The following is a 20,887-nucleotide window of genomic DNA, read 5'->3' as shown; positions in this document are numbered from 1 at the left end:
ATGTTTACAAAATGTACCAAAAGCTACTAAATAGTACTGGTGATCATATCACCAGTATCAAAGGCCTAAAGTTTCATAGATGCTGCAAACATTGTGAAGATGTTTAGGAAAACAATAATTTTGGCCTCAACTCTACATTCCCATACACTCACGTCAGACATGCTTCAGTCACATTCAATTTTGCACAGTGATCATTACAACAGTGTTTATTAAAGTAGTTTCCAACTGCAATAACAGCACAGGCATATTCAGCACTGATGTGCTGTATTTATTTTTGCACTTGCTGACTGAATTGAGGGCGTTCTGCAATATTCACTTGAAGTAACGACTCCATCTAGTGACTTAAAATGAAATGGCACAATTCTGGTAAAAGAACCACCGGCAAAAGGAACATTTGTGCATGGATCAGTGATTCATATCAAATATCAACAAGGTTAAGTACAGACACACACTTTGTAAAATCAATATTTTTTTATTATAAAAAAAGAAACAAAAACAAAGTAAGGAGTCACACCATGTTATTCAGAAGATGATTTTTTTGTTTGTTAAATTCAATCTCTTCCTTTACTTGCAGTACCGGTCAGCTTTCATCTTGGAACGCCTGTGGGTTGAAAATCAGCGTTGCACATCACACACACTGACAAGACTGATATATATATATATTGTATATGATTATTTATGGAGTATTTACCTGTCTAGCAACGTTTCATGGAATTTTCCATCTACCCTGGCTTTCTTCAATGAGCCGCTGTCACCCTCGTTGATTCTCAACTTGCGGTCCTGGAAGCTCTGGAACTTCTTCCTGAAATTCACTCAATATTCAATTCAACATGCACTTCCAGGCATGCAATCTGGTGTCATTCTTCATCTGTGTTAAGTGCCAGTATAAGTAATTATGCATCCATACTGATTACCTTTAGCCATATTCAAGCCTTTAATGTGCACATGGGAGCTATTACAGCACAGCAACATACATCTGGACTAAGAGATACAGCCATCAAAGTCTGAATTTAATGACTTTTTTTTTTTTTTTAAGCCATGCCCTTCAGCTCACTTCATTACACATGCCCTCAGGCACCAGAAAGGGCATTTATGGATCTGTTCCAAAAGACTGGACTCAAAATTCACCTCAATCTATAATGCTGTAAAATTACAGTTATTAAATACATTTCCCTCAAGATAATTAGAAATTCTGTGCCAATTAAACTGAATTGGTTACACAGAGTGACCTTAACAGTTTCTGCAAATTTTAGGATTTCAGCTAAAAATCATTGGAACCCTTGAACAATTGTTGAAAAAAGCAAATAATAAAAATCTACTCCAATAACTGCAGCCTAGTTAATAATACTTTATTATCCAACATGATTGAAAGTCTGGTAGAATCAAGACTGCAATTTGGATTTATCTGATGAAATGTGATCCTACAGAATTCCACAACTACATCCAGCAGCAGCATGTCTGTATCTTTATGTGCCTTCAAAAACACATCTCATATCAGATGTTTCTGGTATCTGCAAGCCCACAGAACAACCTCAGAAATGCGAATGTGTTTTCCTCCACGACTGTAGTATTTGAAGGGAATATTTCATAAGGCCAGTTACCACGAAGTTAGAGTGCTGCATTGCAAAGCGACAGAAGACCAGCGCAGGTCAGCTTTCGCTGCTCTGCAATTAAATAGAAGGAAATGAAGCCAGAGAGTTGACCCCAAACACCCGCATTTCAAGACTTCTAACTTTTCCAGCTCTTTTATCCAAATAGGAGTTCCATTTACAAAAAAAATTAACCATGTCACAATCTATAAAAAGAACATGGGTTCTGTATGTTCTGTACAATTCTCATAAATGCCATGGCACTGTTCTTTAGATCCTAGAAACTCATTAGAAAAAAAATGCTGTTGTATCTGGAACCAATCTGTCAGTAGCAGATCCTTTAAGTCGTGCAAGTGGTGCCTGCTTGGATTGGACTATTCTTTTCAGCAATTTGTTCCTTATCACAGTTGATCCAATACTTTTTCCCGCTTCCAACATACCCACATTATGGACTGAATGTTCAGTTGCTGCCAGGTGCCACTGTAACAAGCTATTCAATGTCATTCACATCACCTATCGGAGGAGAATATTGTTAAGGCCAATCTGTGTATAGTGGAATAAAGAATATACAAACATGTCTAAATCAACATTTTTCTATTTTTTTCCCCCCTGACATTCCTTGCTTTGGTGGGATATATGTGGCATATATACATTCAGAAACGGGCATATCTGAACCACAGCCTCAAGCTGTCAGAGTAAAATAACGAGGGTGGTGCCTTAAACTGAGCACAAGAGACAGCAACATTTCTGGTGGGTGCGAGGTCATGCTGAAGGAATGTGTACTCACACGTAGCTGATCTCGCAGCTCTTCACATTCCCCTTGTCCTCGTCCGCGATTTCATCTTTCTGCTTCACCTCCCTCTCAGCGCAAGAGCGGATCTGGCCCAGATGAAACACAGAGGGACTCCTCACTTCATGTCAGACATGATGTTGACAACCCTAAAGTGAGCTCTACACCACCTCTCATCCCTGAGCAGTGACCCCTAAGTCAGCCATCATGGAGACTATAAACACTACTACACACACACACACAACCAGCTATATACATTACTAACTACACACACAATGAGATATATAGTCTACTAACATGGGAAGTTAGTTAGTTACCACAATAGCAATTCAAATGTCCACAGTTGTGTGTTTAGGTTTCTTACACAATTTTACAAAAGAATATCCCTGACTTTTCAATTTATGTAAGGAAAATTTTCAAGACCATATGTTCTCTGAAATGTCTATGCAAATTTGAAGAAATGCACCAAAATATTTTTAAACAAAATTTAACAACCATGAAAATTTTAACTTAAATGGCAGGAACAATATGTAGCTACGTTCACTATGTAAGTGTAGCAAAGATACCATAGACCTGCGCTAGTTCTAAACTTTTATTCTTAAACATTGTAGTTGAAAATGGCAAAAAATATTTCTCATGCAGTCAGGAACTATGCACTTCATTATACATTCATGTTCCAATTAGATTTCAATTACTTTTCCATAACTATGTGTTTATTTCATATTCCAAAAGTTTTCAAGACCTGGAAAATTCTCTTTGCAAATTCCATGACTTTTCCATTTTAATGACCGTAAAAACCCTGTGTATTGCAGCATCAGAAAACAGGATTGTGATCCACACCCACCCCAACCAACCGTTAATCTCACAATTGCCATCTGATGTCATTACAAAATTTGTCTGCAACTAATTCTGTATTGCAAGTAGAGTGCATCATTGTGTACCTATTTCCTGATGCTACATAAAGCAGACTGTATCATTCAACAACCTGCATGTGAGATGTCTACAGAAGCGGTTGCATGTGGGTACAAAAGAAATGGAGGAAAAGAACCCTGCTCTACTTTGCCCATAACACTGATGAAAACGTGATAAAATAACCAAGAACAAGCTGTCAATCACTCCTTTTGGCTCCTCCTATTTTAATCTATTCATCATCAAAAGTCAGAAATAATGAGATCCTTACAGAAAAAGCTTCCACTGAGAAAGGTATACTGATAAAAATCATGCAATCCTTTCTTCTTATTCCTACAGTGGGTAAGGAAAGTATTTTTCCTCATTAATGTACACACAGCTCCCCATATTGACAGAAAACTGAAATATCACACTGTCCTAGGTATTCAGACCCTCTGCTCAGTACTTAGTAGAAGCGCCCTTTTGATCTAATACAGCAATGAGTCTTTTTGGGAAAGATGCAACACATTTTTCACACCTGGATTTGGGGATCGTCTGCGACTTACGACTTACAAGAGGAAGACACCAGCAATAGAGTTAAATAGAGAATTAGAGTTAAAAAACTAAGAGCCCTGATAAGGCCTAAAAAAGAGATTGTTGAGCGTGTGTGCATGTCTTTGTTGAAGTGATTGTCATTGAGCGTGTGTTGAAATACTTTTTAAAAAAGTGGGTTAAAGATGTTAGTCTGGAAGTAGTCGAATGGAGCAGGGCAAGTTGTTCCACCAGCCAGAGAAAAGCCCGGAGACTGTTACAATAGTCGTGTTTAGAGATGACCATTGCCTGGACGAGGAGCTGCGTAGCCTGTTGTGAAAGAAAAGGCCTAATCTTGCGAATGTTGTAGAGAGTGAACCTGCAGGATCTGGAGATCTCAGCAACATGATGGTTCAGACTCAGTTTGTCATCAATCTAAACTCCAAGGCTTTTTGCAGACGCCGTAGGTGTTAACAGTAGCGAGCCAAGTTCAATTGGAGGTGCCAAGATTTTTGTTGCAATATTGATCTTCTGGTGGGAAAGATAGAGCTGGGTGGAACCCCTGAGGTTACCCTAGAGAGGACAGATGTCTCACCTCCCCATGGTACCTTGAAGGACCTGTCTTGAAGATAAGAGGTGAACCAATTTAGTACATTTCCTGTAATTCCTAAATCTGAGAGTGAGGTGAGAAGAGCTTCATGATTAAACTGTGTCAAAGGCAGCAGATAGCATTCCTTCTTGCAGATCCTCTCCAGTTCTAGCAGGTTGAATGGTAAACGTTGGTGGACAGCCATTTTTAGGTCTCTCCAGAGATGCTCAATTGAGTTTAAGTCAGGGCTCTGCTTGGGCCATTCAAGAACAGTCACATGTTTGTTGTGAAGCCACTCCTTTGTTATTTTAGCTGTGTTCTTAGGGTCATTGTCTTGTTGGAAGTTAAACCTTCGACACAGTCTGAGGTCCTGAGCACTTCTGAGAAGGTTTTGGTCCAGGATATCCCTGTACTCGGCCGCATTCATCTTTCCCTTGATTGCAACCAGTCGTCCTGTCCCTGCAGCTTCAAAACACCCCACAGCATGATGCTGCCATCACCATGCTTCACTGTTGGGACTGTATTGGACAGGTGATTAGATGAGCAGTGCCTGGTTTTCTCCACACATACCGCTTAGAATTAAGGGCAAAAAGTTCTATCTTGTCTCATCAGCCCAGAAAAACTTCTCCTCCAATAGCTCAGTTTGGCCAGACAGCCAGCTGTAGGAAGGGTTCTGGTCATCCCAAACGCCTTCCATTTAAGGATTATGGAGGCCAATGTGCTCTTAGGAACCTTAAGTGCAGCAGAAAAAAATTGTAACCATGGTCAGATCTGCGTCTTGCCACATTTCTGTCTCTGAGCTCTTCAGGCAGTTCCTTTGACCTCATGATTCTCATTTGCTCTGACATGCATTGTGAGCTGTAAGATCTTATATAGACACGTGTGTTGCTTTCCTGATCAAGTCCAATCAGTATAATCAAACAGAGCTGGACTCAAATGAAGGTGTAGAACCATCTCAAGGATCAGAAGAAAGGGACAGCCCGAATTTTTTTTTTTTTTTCTAATATGTGTGTGTATGTGTGTGTGTGTGTGTATATATATATATATATGAGCATCACAGCAAATGGTCTGAATACTTAGGACCATGTGATATTTCAGTTTTTCCTTTGTTATTAAACAAATGTCTATGTGGTGCTGTGTGTAAATTAATGAGGAAAAAATTTACGTTAATTATTTTAGCAAACGGCTGCAATATAACAAAGAGTGAAAAATTTCAGGGTGTCTGAATACTTTCCGTACCACAGTTTTTTGTAAATACAGAATTGAGCCCCAACTGTGTCATGTCGCTGTCCACTGAACCATGGAACTGAAGAATCCTTAAACTCAACAAGTTTAAGAGTTTTCTAGTTTCAGTTATGGATGGATGGATTTTTTAAAGAAAATCAACAGTAATAAACGTTTTACACGCAACCACAGCCTGACCACTTCCAATCCCTGACTACTTTGTAGCACATAAGCTTTTCTTAGCTTTCTTTTGTGCACTATATGAACCCAACATAACAGGAAAGTTTGCCTAAATTTTGTGCAAAGAAGCAGACCCATTGCCAGAGAAGCTAAGCTGCTTTAGGCGTTTTAGCTGGATAAGGAATGGTGAGGTTCGGATAATCTTGCTAATGTAAATGCTAATTCTTGCCAGAAAACTGGGATTAGAGAGAGAGAATGTGTGTGCCACTCACCTTCACCATCTCCTCTTCCCCAGCAGCCTTGCTCTGGGCCACTATATCTCCATTTTCACTGTAGGAGACAAAACAGCTATTCGCTGCCATGAGGGCCATTTTCCCCTGCAAGATTAAATAAAATTAAACATGGAGAGGGACCACTAGGATGAGGGAAGACGTGATAAGTACTTCAGAATCCCTGAACACAAATTACCAGTTTAGTATTCAAACTAATTTAGAAAAATCTCAATATAAAAATGAGAGGACAGTACAAAACTATTATTGAAATTGTAGTTGCAAAGTAAAATTATTTTTAATCTACCCAAGCAATAAACATGAATAAAGAGAACAAACGATTTAATGCCAGATTATCTGACTATAATGAGATACATGATTCTGTATGATGAAGGAAGGACCAGGATTGTATATACCCACAAACAGAAGCAGCAACACACTGGAACAACTAGATTAACTAGGGTCAGTGGTGGCCTAGTGGTTAAGGAAGCGGCCCCGTAATCAGAAGGTTGCTGGTTTGAATCCGAATCCCCACTAAGCAAAGCGCCGTCCCCACACACTGCTCGTCGGGCGCCTGTCATGGCTGCCCACTGCTCACTAAGGGTGATGGTAAAAAGCAGAGGACACCTTTTGTTGTGTCACAGTATGCTCTGCCTGTGTATCACAATGACAATCACTTCACTTTCATCTGCTCACATCCTGAAAAACTGGCTCCCACTGCTCTCTGGGGCCGATGGCATCGGACCGGCCCACCACCAATCCGTCTGTGTTGATTCCCAAGTACTTCCCATAGCCAGACTTCAGTGCCAACCTACAAAGAAACACAGAGCTGACGTTACTTCCAAAAACTCTCTCTTTAAAGCATCAGCAACAGCATGGCCATAAGACATGACATTTGTGAGCTTACCTGGAGTCAGACAGCTTGATGGCTGTAAACTGTTCTGGGGGGTCGGGACCTTCATCCACTGCAAAAGTCACCATTTGCAATAGTTTAATAGCACTGAAAGCCAACACACCACAGAGAAGTGTCTTCCACTGGAGAATAACATTATCGAGTAGAATAGGTGTCATCAATCATGTCATTAAAAGACGTTTCCGCCTTCACTGCAGCTTCAAAACGGGGGCAAGAAACAAAGCAATTTCTCCTTCCTTTGTACTTCTATTGAACTCATTAATCTTCACAAGCATGTGCCTCTGTTGGGCCCATTACAAAAGCCAGCAATGAGGCAGAAAATCGGTAAACGGACACAGGCTGAGGAGTGTGTGTGTGAGATGTTTGGTGTGGGTTAAGGTCTAATTTCCAACTAATGGAGGAATGCATTGCTTGTTATGTGCTCAGCTCAGCAGGGCAATAATAGTTTTGCCCAGTCATTTGTGATGCTTGCTAACCCATGGGCTTGTGATTACAAATGGATTCCGGTTGACACAGGAGAAATCTATAAACCTTTAATAAAGGGCTCTGAACCAATCATATTATTATATTACACAATGCCAACTGATGCAGTCAGCAAAAAGACTGAAGATAAAGTCAGATGGAAACAATAACCTGTCCCCTTCGATTGAAAATATGCCTAGAATGGCCTCTCTTTGGAGATAAGGGTATAATGAGAGAATCCAATAATTTCTATATATATTTATTTTTGCTTCTGTGAGATATAGGATATGGCAACAGATATGACTCAGAAACACATTCAGTGTGCCTAGCATCTCTTTCATTACAGAGAATCAGGCTACACAGCGTTTTCTTGGCCATTTCACAAATTGCCCTACAGTAAGTTACAAAACAACACTGCAAGCAATAGGGCAGATTATAATACACAATCTACACACATATTTATCAAGGAAAAACAGAATAATCTTTTTGCCAGATAACATGTTAATGAGGGTGATTTAAATCTCAGATGAGATTTGATTTCCGTATGTAATTGCCCCATCAGGACTAGTTCCTAACCAGCCATGTATCCTCCACCGCAAGTTCTGTTAACAAACTGCTCCGGCAAATCAGACAACAGTCCAAAATTTGACCTCAGTAAAGTTCGCAGTGAGTTCTGTATTCGACCTTCACAAAGTACATGTGTAAATCCGTTATGCACTTTCGCACTCGTGAAAGCCGTACCTAATAGGGCAAAAGTTAGGTTTGGGGTTTTATTTTGAAACGTTGTAAACCATCAAAAGTGCAGCGAGCATAAGAGCGGTTGTATTTTGCATTTTGTGTGTGTAAGCTCATAGACATTTGTGAAAGTGGAGATTTCTAGGTTTTTGTTTAATGAGTAAGAAAAAATACAGCAAAGTTCTATGAATGTCTGTCGATTACAAAATTCACTGCAAACTGTACTGAGGTCAAGATTTTACTGTGTGTTTGTGTGTCCTAGCCAATAACACGAACAGACATTCTTCACTGCGAAATGTGCCCTCAAATACTCATGGAAAATAGGAGCGATTTTAAACACCGTAAGGGGTCTAACCTCCTTTGTGTGGCGCTCCCAGGGTGAAGAGGCCGGTGTCGAGAGCATGGATGTAGGCGTTGCTCTGCATCTCTATGGCGACGGAACCAGTGAGATCCCCAAAGCTGCGAACGGTCCACCATCCGCCTTTAGCAAAAAAAAATAAAAAAAAGAGACTAGTCAAGTTATACATCACATATTAATACATAAATACACACATACACACGTACTACGTGAACGTATGTATTTATGATCGCGCCATTTAACACAACAGGAAGAGAATCGCACCACAGACCAATCCGTCTTACCGACTGAGTCGAGTTTCTCGTCCTCGTCGCCTCTTTTTCGCTTTTTGTCCTTGTCTTTTCTCTTCTTGCTACGAAAATATGAACGCAGGTAAAATCAGCCCTATGCGTCGCAGCAGCATGCAGGCCAGCCATTGGCAAGCCAGGTATATGGCACACAGACAGAGCACGCGTGGCTCTCACTACAGTAAAAACATTCACCTTTTGTCTTTCATTCCCTTCAGAACAAGTTTGGTAGATTTAACACTCGAATACGCTGCCATGTTCACGCCGAATACAGCAGCGGTGAACGCATAAAAACATGCCGGGTCAACTTTCCAACACTTCCGGGTTCGTGTGTCAAATTAAAAGTCCGCTCAGACATGATATCAGTTCGTTGACCTTAATTATTTGACAATTGTAAACTGAAGAGTAGGTTTCTATGCCACTTAGCAAAAGCAAGTTGTGTTTGATATTGAAATTCCTCATATAATCCTTCAGTCATGAAGTTGAAACACACAAACGTGTGTATAAATATTAAGAGATGTACAACGTCCGAAAAAAGGTGTGTAAACCTCAACCAATAATGTTATTCATTATCTGAAATGACTTAATTATCCACTGAGATATCTTTAAAGTGCACATAGGAACAGAAGTGCTCTCCACAGCCATTATATTCTTGCATTATTTTCACCCTACATGTGGTCTGTCACATGACTTTAAGACCAACTAGATGAACAAGTTCCAGTCACGAATACTACCATGGGCACGAAATAAAGTCAAGTGGAGACGCTGCTCTGTGATGAACAACTGCCTGTTATTCATCAGGGTGTGTCTGGCAGACACGTTAAGAAGAAATGTCTGCAAGCTTTCTGGGGAGGCCTGGCTCTTCTCTCTCGCCGGATTTAAAAACTCCTTTAGAGACCGACAATTTGCTGCAAATTACAGCCCTGACCCTGATGGTTGGGCACATTCACCCTCGCCTGTGCTGAAAGATGAGCAGAAGCTCATGCAAATTGTGGATACTATAGGTGCTTTAGCCTGCAGTGTATAAAGTAGAAATGCTGTGCAAATGTAGTTTAACAGCATGTTATAGTGAGCACAAGCATATTTATGATGAAGCTAAGAAAAGAATAACCTTTGCAATTGAACATTCTGCAAGTACACGCTGACTTTGTCTGCCATTGCTTTGTTAAGTATTTCAACCTGTGACTTTACTAATGCTGTGTGCGGATATGTATGCTAATGACAGCCTGTTAGATGAGAAAACTTCCAGTCAGGTAGTCAGAGTCATGAGCCAGCAAGTCATTTGCTTCTATGAAGCAACACGGAAGCATCCAGCTCCTGCCGTTTAAATGTTACCATACGCTTGCACTGAGACATGGAAGTAACGATGTAAATAAATAACGATGTTAATTTCACATGCTACTGTCCCATTGGTATTCGGCATGGGCACACGTTCAAGTTTGACATTGTAGTGATGAATAAAATGACACATTTTAAAACATTTTATGGGTTAGAGCAACTAAATTGAACGTGCAGTCATGGTTCTCAAACAATTCATTTAGATTGGTCGTGTCCGTTCAAAAATAACTGGCGGCTATTTTGAGTGCACAGGATGGATACCAGGATGACTGGAAAGTGGTTACACTTACTTATTGGAACTTTAAATAAATTGTATACAGTACAGGGCAAAAGTTTGGACACACCTTCTAATTCAATGTGTTTTTATTTATTTTCATGACCCTTTAGCTTGGTAGATTCTCACTGAAGGCATCAAAACTATGAATGAACACATGTGGAGTTATGTACTTAACAAAAAGTGGAGACCTGGCCTCCACAGTCACCGGACCTGAACCCAATCGAGATGGTTTGGGGTGAGCTGGACCGCAGAGTGAAGGCAAAGGGGCCAACAAGTGCTAAACACCTCTGGGAACTCCTTCAAGACTGTTGGAAAAGCATTTCAGGTGACAAATCAGAGCAAAGGGCGGCTATTTTGAAGAAACTAGAATATAAAACACGTTTTCAGTTATTTCACCTTTTTTTGTTAAGTACATAACTCCACATGTGTTCATTCATAGTTTTGATGCCTTCAGTGAGAATCTACCAATGTAAATGGTCAGAGATTGTACAGAGATTAAAGTTGAAAATGACATCTTGCTTGACTGCTTGACAATTGCTTGACAATGTTGTATTTTCTGAGTGCTGCCATGTGTCTCCCGTGTCCGCTGTGTCTTTATTACGTCCTTGTTAAAAAACACTGTAGACTTTATTGAGGACATTTAGGTGCTTCTCAGCTGTAAAGGAAAATTTATTGTCCTATGCAGAGGTTGCTTCTGTCCACGAGGCAAAGCTTAAAGGAGAGAGAGGAAATGAAAAAAAGCAAGAGAATAAAGTGTCCATCTCTCTGACATCCGACAATCCCCGTAACATACCCTCAAAATACAGATCCAAAAGCATGTCTGATAGGAAAGTCCACTGTGCACATTTTTCTTTATCCTGAACATTTATTTGGCACAAAATCCACAAGGTTGTTGGAGGACTAAAGAGAGGCACTTGGTGGAAAATGGAAGCCATCAAACTAGAGAGCGAGCCAGAGAGGAGAGAAGACTTCAGTAGGCCTGTCACAGTGAATGGGAGTCTCAGCACACAGCATCAGCACCCTGGCATGAAAGGCATCTTAAACTGAACAGGAGAACTTGCACTGAACCAGAGGAAAATACATATTTCATGGAAAGCTTGCTCAATATTTGACATACCATACAATGAAAAGAACCTGAACCCCTACAAATGTAATGTCCAAATTTTAATTATTGGTAAATCATTACTACAACAATTTGTCTATGAAGGAAAAAAGTGGTTGCTGGGGTGATAGTAACTTAACCTAATTTAGTAACACTTATCCCTAAGTTTCTCCGGGGGGGACTGTCCCTGTAACTACTGATTGTAAGTTGCTCTGGATAAGGGCGTCTGATAAATCCTGTAAATGTAAATGAATAAGAATAGAATGTAAGGTTTAGAATGTAAGGTTGTAGTATACAAACTAGGCAGATGCCCAGAGCTACTCTCGACACTTCTCAAAGCCTGCAGCTCCCTGTGGGCCACGGGCCCTCGCCCATCTCCTTGACTGAGACCTTGTCACTCAGACCAGCATCACACAAATGGAGGGCAATTTGTGCAAAGTGAGTGATGGCGAGGAGCAGGTGTTTTGCAGCCTGATGGGGGCAGTTACTCTATCAATGTCACACCATTTAAGACACAGCCGCTCCGGCGGTCCCAGCAGACACACACTGCCACACCCGTTCGCAGCCTTTGACTGGCTGACGCTCCGACATCTCACTGAAAATGAAAGTGATTGGAGCCTCACAGGTCCAGAGGCTGTATTAGGATGGTAAATAGGTTCCTGTGAGCTTCGTTTATGCCCCAAGATAGCATATGTACTCCTCACAGATGGGCTCTGGCACCTACCGCGTATTACATGGTTAATGAAAGCGAGTGAGTAAGTGTGAGCCTTTTAAGTTCACTGCAGCCGTGAGTATCACCAATAAGCTGAGGGCCTCTCTGTGTACCACTAGAGGGAGCATCAGTACCACCAGTGGTGCACATACTACACTTTGAGAATCTACAGGCCTCACTGGTTTATGAACAATTTTTGTGCAAACTAAGCTGCCATGATTTTTTGGGGGGAGACAAAACTAAGAAAGAAAAACACACACACAAAGATGCAGGTCTTAAGTTCACAAAAGACCATCTGGGCTGCCTTGTAAGACCTTCCACCACATTTAGTGCTCAGTTCCTCCCAGCAAAAAAAGGTAGGAGTGCTGTGGCTAAAGATTTTCTATGTTGACCTGGAATTCGTACTTGTTGGAGGAACTATCAGGCATGCTTGTCTGTTCTGAAGGAGAAGCTCGAAGCCATCACTAAATGTGAGCGGACCTCTTCTCTCCTTTGCCCTATCTCAGATCACACTTTCATGATTACAACTTTTTTTATTTTGCCAAATGCAACATTTATCTGCAATCTGTGAAAGAATAATATTACCCCATTTACATTTACAATCAGTAGTTACAGTGACAGTGCCCACGGAGCATCTCAGGATTATGTGTCTTGCTCAATGGTAGTAAGTTGGTAGTAATGTTTGAACCAGTGACTTTGTGGTTGTCTGGTTCATAGGCGAGTGTGTGTTACCCACTATGCCACTAACACCCTATACTAGTACTGTAAACCTTGGCCAGAACTTGACCCGACGTCGTGTTCAATTCCTAACATTCCATTCGGGTTTGAGGCGGATTCCTTTCCCTCTTAAAGTGTGCAAAGAAAGCCAGGCTTTTAAAAAGCTGTACTTGTCGAGTCAGGTCAGATTCTTTCAGGCTCGGGTCGGGCTGAGGACAAATTCTGTCAGGCTCAGGCCAGGTCAGCCTAACTTTTTAGGCCCGGCTTCAGCTCTACATCATACCACCTCATTGTACAGTATGTGCATTTCTGCCAAGAAATGCTGCATTTATGGCTTAGGAATGCCACAGTGTTGACGTGGATGTGAATTTCACCATAGTCTGCCCATCAGGAGAGGAAATATTAGATCTTTCAAATACTAAAATCTAAAAAGTTTAGTTATTTCCATTTTATTTTCTGTCAGAGTCTGCACAGTTTCACTGGGAATTAGCTAGACTTAAAGAGCTCTTTAAAAAAATGCTATTTACTGATTGGGTCCTAGTGAATCAAATGAGCCTCTGCCAAATGTGTTATTTAAAATAAAATCAGATCAGCCCCTCTCACTCCCCATCTGAACAGTCTTAAAAATGAATCATGATCAAATCACAATTAATTTGTGAAAAATTGTTAATCAGCTGACAGCCCATGGATCACTCAAGCCTTGCGTATACACTGAATGATCTGGCTGCTGCTAAAGGAGGTTCTACCACAGACGGATCGGACGATCAGGAAAATGTGTTTATGGGCTAAGTAATTTATCGTACAGAATGCGGTTTATCCCATCGCATTACATTACGTTAGCACAAACTGTTGAAAAAGGGCCTTCAGTCAGCACTACCGCCTTTGCAAAGCTATTTCGTGGCCATTTTTCTGCACGCTCATTCAGTCAGCAGCACCAGGGCTCCACCGGACGCGATACAGCGCGTTCCTCTGCTCCGACCAGGGTGACAAATTACACTGCTTCACAGAGGCCTACATCTGGAAACTGAGTGCAGGCTGGAGTCATTTAGGGCTCAGGCAATTTCTCACCAGGATGCAGGGAACGTTCACAGAGCCCATAAACAGCCGTGAAATCTCCTCTCAGCACCTTTAGCTATAGGTAGCAGTCTTCCTGATTTTTTTTTTTTTTAATCCTCTGTTTGACTGCCACTTCCAAGTGGACCCCAACTGAGGGATTATTCCTCGGTCTCCAGGGCACAGAGAGCTACTTCACACATGGAAAAAGCATGTTAGGCATTTTAAAGGTAATACATTTCAATATGTTCTTCACTCTCGCATGTCCACATACATACACATGAGAATCACAATTTTTCTTTCACAGATTTTTTTTCTGTCACAGTGTTATAAACGAAAGAAAACAAATGCAGCTGAACACCAAATGGTGAGTTAATATTGCGGTGATGACATTTGGGGACTAGTAGTAAAGGTTAATTAAGCTTCATTCGCAGATTTTCCTGCCGTTTTCAGCTACATTTGGTGCTTGGGTTAAATATACTACAGGCCTAGTCCCTAATTACAAGTTCCAAACAGCAATGAAACCGGTCATTTTGAAACTCCACAACACACTCATTTTTAGAAAGTCTCTCCTCATCTCGGCCTCTTTGGCTTCCTCCATTTCCTGCTGAATGGTTTAGACAACTCAACAACGAACCAAATGGACCACTCTGATCTGAAATCTGGAGACAAGTGTCCTAAGTTCTGGAAAGAGACAGCAGCACAAGCGTGGAAAGCTGCCAGTTGTTAGCTTCGTGGCTCCCGGGCTCCCGTCTCTACTCATTAGTTGTAATGACTGCAGCAGAAGGTCTCCCACGGTAAAAGCAAGGGAGAGCTGCTGGGGAACCGGGAGACACCAGCCGACGCACTGATACTTCTGACAGACATGGATGGAAGTGCAGCAAAGGCACATAATCACCTCCAGATCATATCCAGATCAGTTATGCTTTCCACATGCGCATAAGTGCCCCACGCCTACCATCTTAAAAAGGACTGAAAAGAAATTTGATCAGATCTTATCAGAAGGGAAAGTGGGGCAGTGGTGGCTTAGCGGTTAAGGAAGCGGCCCCGTAATCAGAAGGGTGCCGGTTCGAATCCTGATCCTCCAGGGTGCCACTGAGCAAAGCGCCGTCCCCACACGCTGCTCCCCGGGCGCCTGTCATGGCTGCCCACTGCTTGCTAAGGGTGATGGTTACTAGCAGAGGACACATTGTGTCACCATGTTTTGTTGTACAATAGCCATCTGTCTGACACTGCATTTTCTCTCACAGTTGTCATCCATTCCCTCTTCATAAATTCTACTTCTTTTTTCTTCTCCTCCGTCAGCTCACCAGAAAATGCAGCATGAAGGCTTTTGTGTAATGTCCAGTAAATTGTGAGCAGTTAAAACATAATCTCGCAAAACGTGTGAAATCGGAGTGACACAGGCTTAAAGACCGAGCTCAGAAACTCTCCTTTCATGTGCCGTCGCGCCAATGCCTCTCCTAGTCACTAGGGGGCGGCATGTGCTTATGGATACGAAAACCCAGGCCCTCCGCTGCCAGCGCTGGGTTTGTGCACCGCTCAGAGCAGAGTTGAAGCGATCGATAACATAAATCATACAGCTCCACTGACTGGTTCTTTACATACACCCTCAGGCCCCTGATCACATCATTATTAAAGGCCGCACCACCGGAATTCTGCCAGGCCCAGGAGAAATGCGGCGCGGTACGCCTTACTCAGTGGTCTCACAGGCCGTTAGGCACTGGGAATGGGCTGTTCCAGAAGCTTCCACGACCCAGGTAAACACACGACAAATCTCCCGAGTCAATCTACGCCATGCGCAGCCCACCTCTGGAGGGATGGGGTGTCACGCCAAATTCACTCTGAAAGGGGGATTGAGATGGAGAGCGAAAGCGAGCAGGGGGCTGAATAATTGAAAAAAAAGTGTGTATTTTTAAACCTTCCGTTCCTATCCATTTATAATGTGCCTGGATAAGAGTCATATTCCAACTGCGAGGAGCATGACATGCCGTGAATCTTTTAGGGTTTCCACCCTGTGCCTTCGTGGCAGGTCATAGCACGAGTGACTCCAGAGGAGTGACAGGAGTCCTCTCATACATGAAAGTGAAAGTCAAGTGATTGTCATTGTGACAACACTGCAGCACAGGACACAATGCACACAACAAAATGTGTCCTCTTCTTTTAACCATCACCCTTGGTGAGCAGTGGGCAGCCATGACAGGCGCCCGGTGAGCTCAGTGGACACCTTGGCGGATCGGTATTCGAACCGGCAACCTTCTGATTACGAGTCCGCTTCCTTACCCCTCTAGGCCGCCTCTGCCCCACATAGTGATGTCGGGATTTCCCGGGATTTCAGCACAGCCAGCCAAAGCCCCGCCCTGCCATGCACCTCCATAAACCCTTATCGGTTCCTGCAGGCACAACCTACTGAATGCAGCCACCCTGCGTGAGGAACGGGTGTCCGGTTTGACATGCCCGAAGGTGCTAATGGGAGGGAGGCGGATTCTCTTGTTGCTTCTGAAGCCTGAAGCCAGGACAAGGGATTTATGCTCTGGGCATGGAATCCCAACTGGGATCGACTGAGCTGGGAAAAAAAAAAGTCAAGCAAGGACAAAGTGACCTGATCCAATCCCAAAGCCTGCGGTTTATTCCGCACCCTGTGTGGTGTAGCGTGGTGCCGAACTGACATTGAGGGTTCTGGAGCAAACAAGCTTCTTCATCCCATCGTGTCAGGCCAGGTCAAGCCTATTTAATGGACCATGTTTTTGCTTTTGTCCGCGCAGTATGTTAATACAGCGTTTCAAGGCAAGTACTAAAGCCACCCCTTGCGTTCTCCCGCGGTGTTGCGTCTGGTCAACCTTAATCATGAGAAACAACAGCGGCCGCTGTACTGAGGCTTTTCATTTGCACCACTTCCTCAATCGAGGTAGAAGATTGTTTTAACAAATATGGCTGCTAGCCGTCTCATAATTAGCTCTGAAATTACAGCGAGTGCAGAAAACACACTCTGAGAGCTCAAAACAAATCGGCACGAGAATTGATGAGAAATGCATTATTCATGTTCCGAATCTGATGCGGCTTTTCAGGGTCGTTCGTGTTTCGCTTGTGTTGCATGTAAACACTCACCTACTGCCCAGTATGTCAAGATGCAGTTCACCGATGTTTATGCAGAAATTGTCTGGACATAAAGTCCCGTGTTGTTCATCTCATGACCATGGAATTGTAAACGTTTCCCCATTTCAGTCCAAAACCTACTTTGACTCTCAGATTAACCACAACTTTAAAGCCGAAAAAAGTAAATAGCATAACAATGATTAGTTCATTACAGTCCAAAAAATAGCTACTTCACTGGCTTGGTGCATTTTGTGGGGTCTTTTTTTGTAGTCCCTAGTCATGGGTGACCAGGCTTATTGTTGCACATGGGAAATGAAGGCTAGACTGTCTGGTCTGATTCCCATAAAGAGCCACTGATGCACAAATACTGATGCTCTGGACAATATACTGCTGGGGTAACCATGCTTCCCGACATTCATTCGAATGTTGATGCGTATCACCTACCCCTTTGTACCACCTGCAAAACCCGCAAAATATTGACTAGACCTTCAGATTCTCTAGATTTCATGATTTGTGGAATTGGGGATTTGTGAGAAAAATCCATAGAAAAAAAAAAAAAAAAAAACACTGAGGTGGAATCCGTGCCTCAAAAGAAGTGTCAAAGGGCTACTTATACAATATCAGGTCAGTGATTCAGTAATGTCATATCTTGGATTATTTTAGTACAGTTGAAAATGGACGGGGACATGGGCCAGGATTAAGAGCACTGCTGTTGATGACCAAAACACAGACAATGGTTATTAAACCATCTAGACGGTTATTGTTGTACCTAGTAGTACCCGAGTTGTAAAATCAAATGAATTTTGTTGTTTTTCATACATATTTTGTGCTGATATGTTGGGGGACCTTTTTTTAAACAAAAACATAACCAATATATTGTACTATCCTAAAACAACATGCATGGGGTGGAAGTTACGTGTCAGATACTCAGATCCCAAAACAGGCAGGTTTCCTGGCTGGAATTTTTCCCATTTTTATTTCAGGGGAGATCACAACCTTTTTCATTCCCCCTCAATTCGAGTACTGGTTGTACCACCTCACACCACCAACTCCGGGACTGAATTTGCAGTCACACACCCCTGATTCTTGGGCAACTCTGCATAAATTGCATTGCTGAGACGGTGAGACGCTGGCATCTGTGAATTTCTTGGGTTCTCAAGTGTCATCTGCTTACCTAACACTCTCTTTTCACACGCTTGCACCCTGGTTGGACAGAAACTGTGATTCTGTTGATCCCCAGAGCTCTGCAGTTTCTACATCAGCACTTCGTTTGTGTTTCACACAAAAAATACTATCAATAATCTCCAGGCCTTACTACCTCCCCAAGAACACACACATACCGACACTTATGTAATGAAAGCATATATTCTGTCAGATTTAAGAGGTTAAGGGAATACCCAGGGGCCCAACATGTACTTCATAAGTGGAGAGGGCCTGCTTTTCCAGAAATCCCAGTGAATAGGGCCTTGATATTGCAACATGTGCATAAGGCAAAACCTATTTTCAATATTTGTATTTATAGAATCCTCCAAAGAGGATGAAACTTTTGTGGCTCACTTACTGATCAATTCATTGTGTCTATTTAGGAGACTAAAAATAAAATATTAACTTATTGGGTTGCAGCATCCACCAAGATTTGCGAGATTTTTAACTGAAATAAAGACATTTTTCATAAGGGCAGCTTTGAAAGTGGGTATTAGCCTAGTTGCCTGGAACCCCTGTGTCTCAGTTTAATGTCTCCCCCAATGCATGGCACCTAAAATGTTAATAAACTTTTGATAGTCTTTTTTGCCAGCAAGACATGCTACTACATTCCAGCTAAATGTAGATTAAATAAATGTCCAGACCAGTGAACGACTTGTTTCATAATGTGAGAAAATGTAAACTTTATTCTTTATACATAAATGATATATTTTGTGGCTCCAGGTTTCACATTACAAAAAGATAAGGCACAATTTTAAGAAAAGTAAATATATAAAATATTTCATGGTAGCAGCAGTCAAGATAGGAGAACTCTCTTTAGAGTGACAATACCGTAGTGAGTAACCTAGACAGTTATCCTGAGACAGTAAAGTGCTGAAGTCAGATCACAGTCCAGGTATGTGTGTGTGTGTGTGGGGGGGGGGTGGGTGGGAAGGCAGGCAGTGTGTTCAAGTGTCTGATGGCTCGTGGTAAAAAAAACTGGCGTATAGTCTGGTGGATTGGGTCCCGATGCTGCGGTAGAGTCTGCCAGATGGGAGGAGTGTAAACAGTCCATGCGACAGGTGTGAGGGATCAGGCACGATGCAGGAGGCCTTCCTGATGCAGCGCTTGTGCAAGATGTCCTGCAGGGGAAGGGTGAGACGTTCCGATGATGCTGCCAGCTGCCCTGGTGTGGATCGATCACTCTGCCGTTGACGAACAACACAGAGATGCTGTCAGGATGCTCTGGTCCGGATGCTCTTGATGTGCTTGTCTTCTGTTCCCTGGAGCATCTATTTTTTTATTAATCAACTCTAGTAACTTAAAATCTCCTAGAATGTCATGTTGTCAGAATTGATTTGTCATAGATATGTAAAATGGCAGAAATGTTGCGCACTGGGAAAACATGGATGAACCTGAGTGCTGAGTTGATTGGTAATATGGATGTCAGTTATTGGCTGACATTATAGTTATTTAACACCCTGCAGTTTTGTAAATGATAAATTAGGTAGAGGCACATACAGACACACACATGTACACACACTGATGCCTACTTTAAGTCTCCTTTAGGATGCCCTGTTCTTAAATTAATAATTTTCTGGATGTCTTCCCAGGTCTTCAGAACTTTTGCCTGTCAGAATAAACAATCCAGACAAGCGTCTAGAGCGCTTAGAACTGGAGCAAATGCATCAAACACAGTGCTCTTGTAACTCTCACTTTATATATTTAATGAAGATTTTCAAATTAATATCAGACATCAAACAAAAAGTATTTTGTTCTCAATCTATTTGCATCAGTCGCAGCATGCTAGCATCTTTATAATACAACATTTCAGCAAATAAGTATGATGTTTCAATATTGATGCACTCCATTATGATATTTTCTAGTATCCAAGCATTTATATTTGCAAAAAGGTACTTTCTGGAGTTTCTGAGGAAACTGGACAGAAGTGCCAAAGAGCTCTCAAGTTTTGCACTAAAAGACACTTCTGCCACAAAATGATGCTAAATGAAACTTAAAATGATCATAAAAAAACTCATTGTTCTTTCACTAGTGCAGAAAGAGAGAGAGAGAGAGAGAGAGTTCACAAGGAAAACAGGACTACCCCAGTGCCTAAAATCATCTTAATATCTACATTAAATATATCTATAAAAATCAGCAATTCCAACCTTATCATGAAGCAGAATTCAAACCAACAACATTATCTGGGCCCTGGGCATGGCTCCCTCTCATCAAACCCAGGGCCACTGTGAATATTCTGCTTGTGCTCTGATGAAGGGCCTGGTCAGGACTTGGCCCACAGAGCACAGTAAGAGTGAGAAGGTTCAATCCCGACTGCAGCAAAAGAGAATGACGCAGGAACAGAAATCCAATTAAACTCTGCTGAAGCTAAACACAGAAACCGGCTCCTTTCAAACAGCGCCACCATGTATCTGAGACAAATTTAAGCACAGATTAATTGACCTGAATTGACAATTAGCCTCCATGTTTACAGATTGCTGTCTTCTCCCCTCTTCCTGTTTGCCTGGGTCTGAGTTTTCCATGCTGTACATCTCGCTTTGTAACCTGTCAGTAGGCTAATGGGGACATGATTGG

The 20,887-nt window shown here is 42.0% G+C and overlaps 1 protein-coding gene across 1 annotated transcript; it reads right to left on the bottom strand.

Moving 5' to 3' along the window:
• Window positions 1–456: 456 nt before the first annotated feature.
• Window positions 457–9,140, bottom strand: frg1 (FSHD region gene 1). Its single transcript, XM_028977207.1, has 9 exons — window positions 9,011–9,140; window positions 8,813–8,880; window positions 8,526–8,651; window positions 6,968–7,025; window positions 6,757–6,871; window positions 6,064–6,168; window positions 2,377–2,468; window positions 692–802; window positions 457–601 (listed from the first exon to the last, which is right to left on the bottom strand). Exons 1-9 carry the CDS (start codon window positions 9,070–9,072, stop codon window positions 565–567), a joined length of 774 nt encoding a protein of 257 aa, XP_028833040.1. The 5' UTR covers window positions 9,073–9,140; the 3' UTR covers window positions 457–564.
• Between the last annotated feature and the right edge of the window lie 11,747 nt (window positions 9,141–20,887).

Source organism: Denticeps clupeoides, chromosome 4 (genome assembly GCF_900700375.1).
Source record: "Denticeps clupeoides chromosome 4, fDenClu1.1, whole genome shotgun sequence".
NCBI lineage: Eukaryota > Metazoa > Chordata > Actinopteri > Clupeiformes > Denticipitidae > Denticeps > Denticeps clupeoides.
This window is presented reverse-complemented; position numbering and strand designations above follow the sequence as displayed.

What these genes read in the sequence shown, in the direction of transcription:
- frg1 (XM_028977207.1), bottom strand. Translation starts at nt 9,072, where the DNA reads ATGGCAGCGTATTCGAGTGTTAAATCTACCAAACTTGTTCTGAAGGGA. An exon ending in GGGAGCGCCACACAAAGGAG is followed by an intron (nt 7,026 to 8,525) that starts GTTAGACCCCTT and finishes TGACTTTTGCAG; the next exon opens with TGGATGAAGGTCCCGACCCC. An exon ending in CATGAAACGTTGCTAGACAG is followed by an intron (nt 602 to 691) that starts GTAAATACTCCA and finishes TTCAACCCACAG; the next exon opens with GCGTTCCAAGATGAAAGCTG.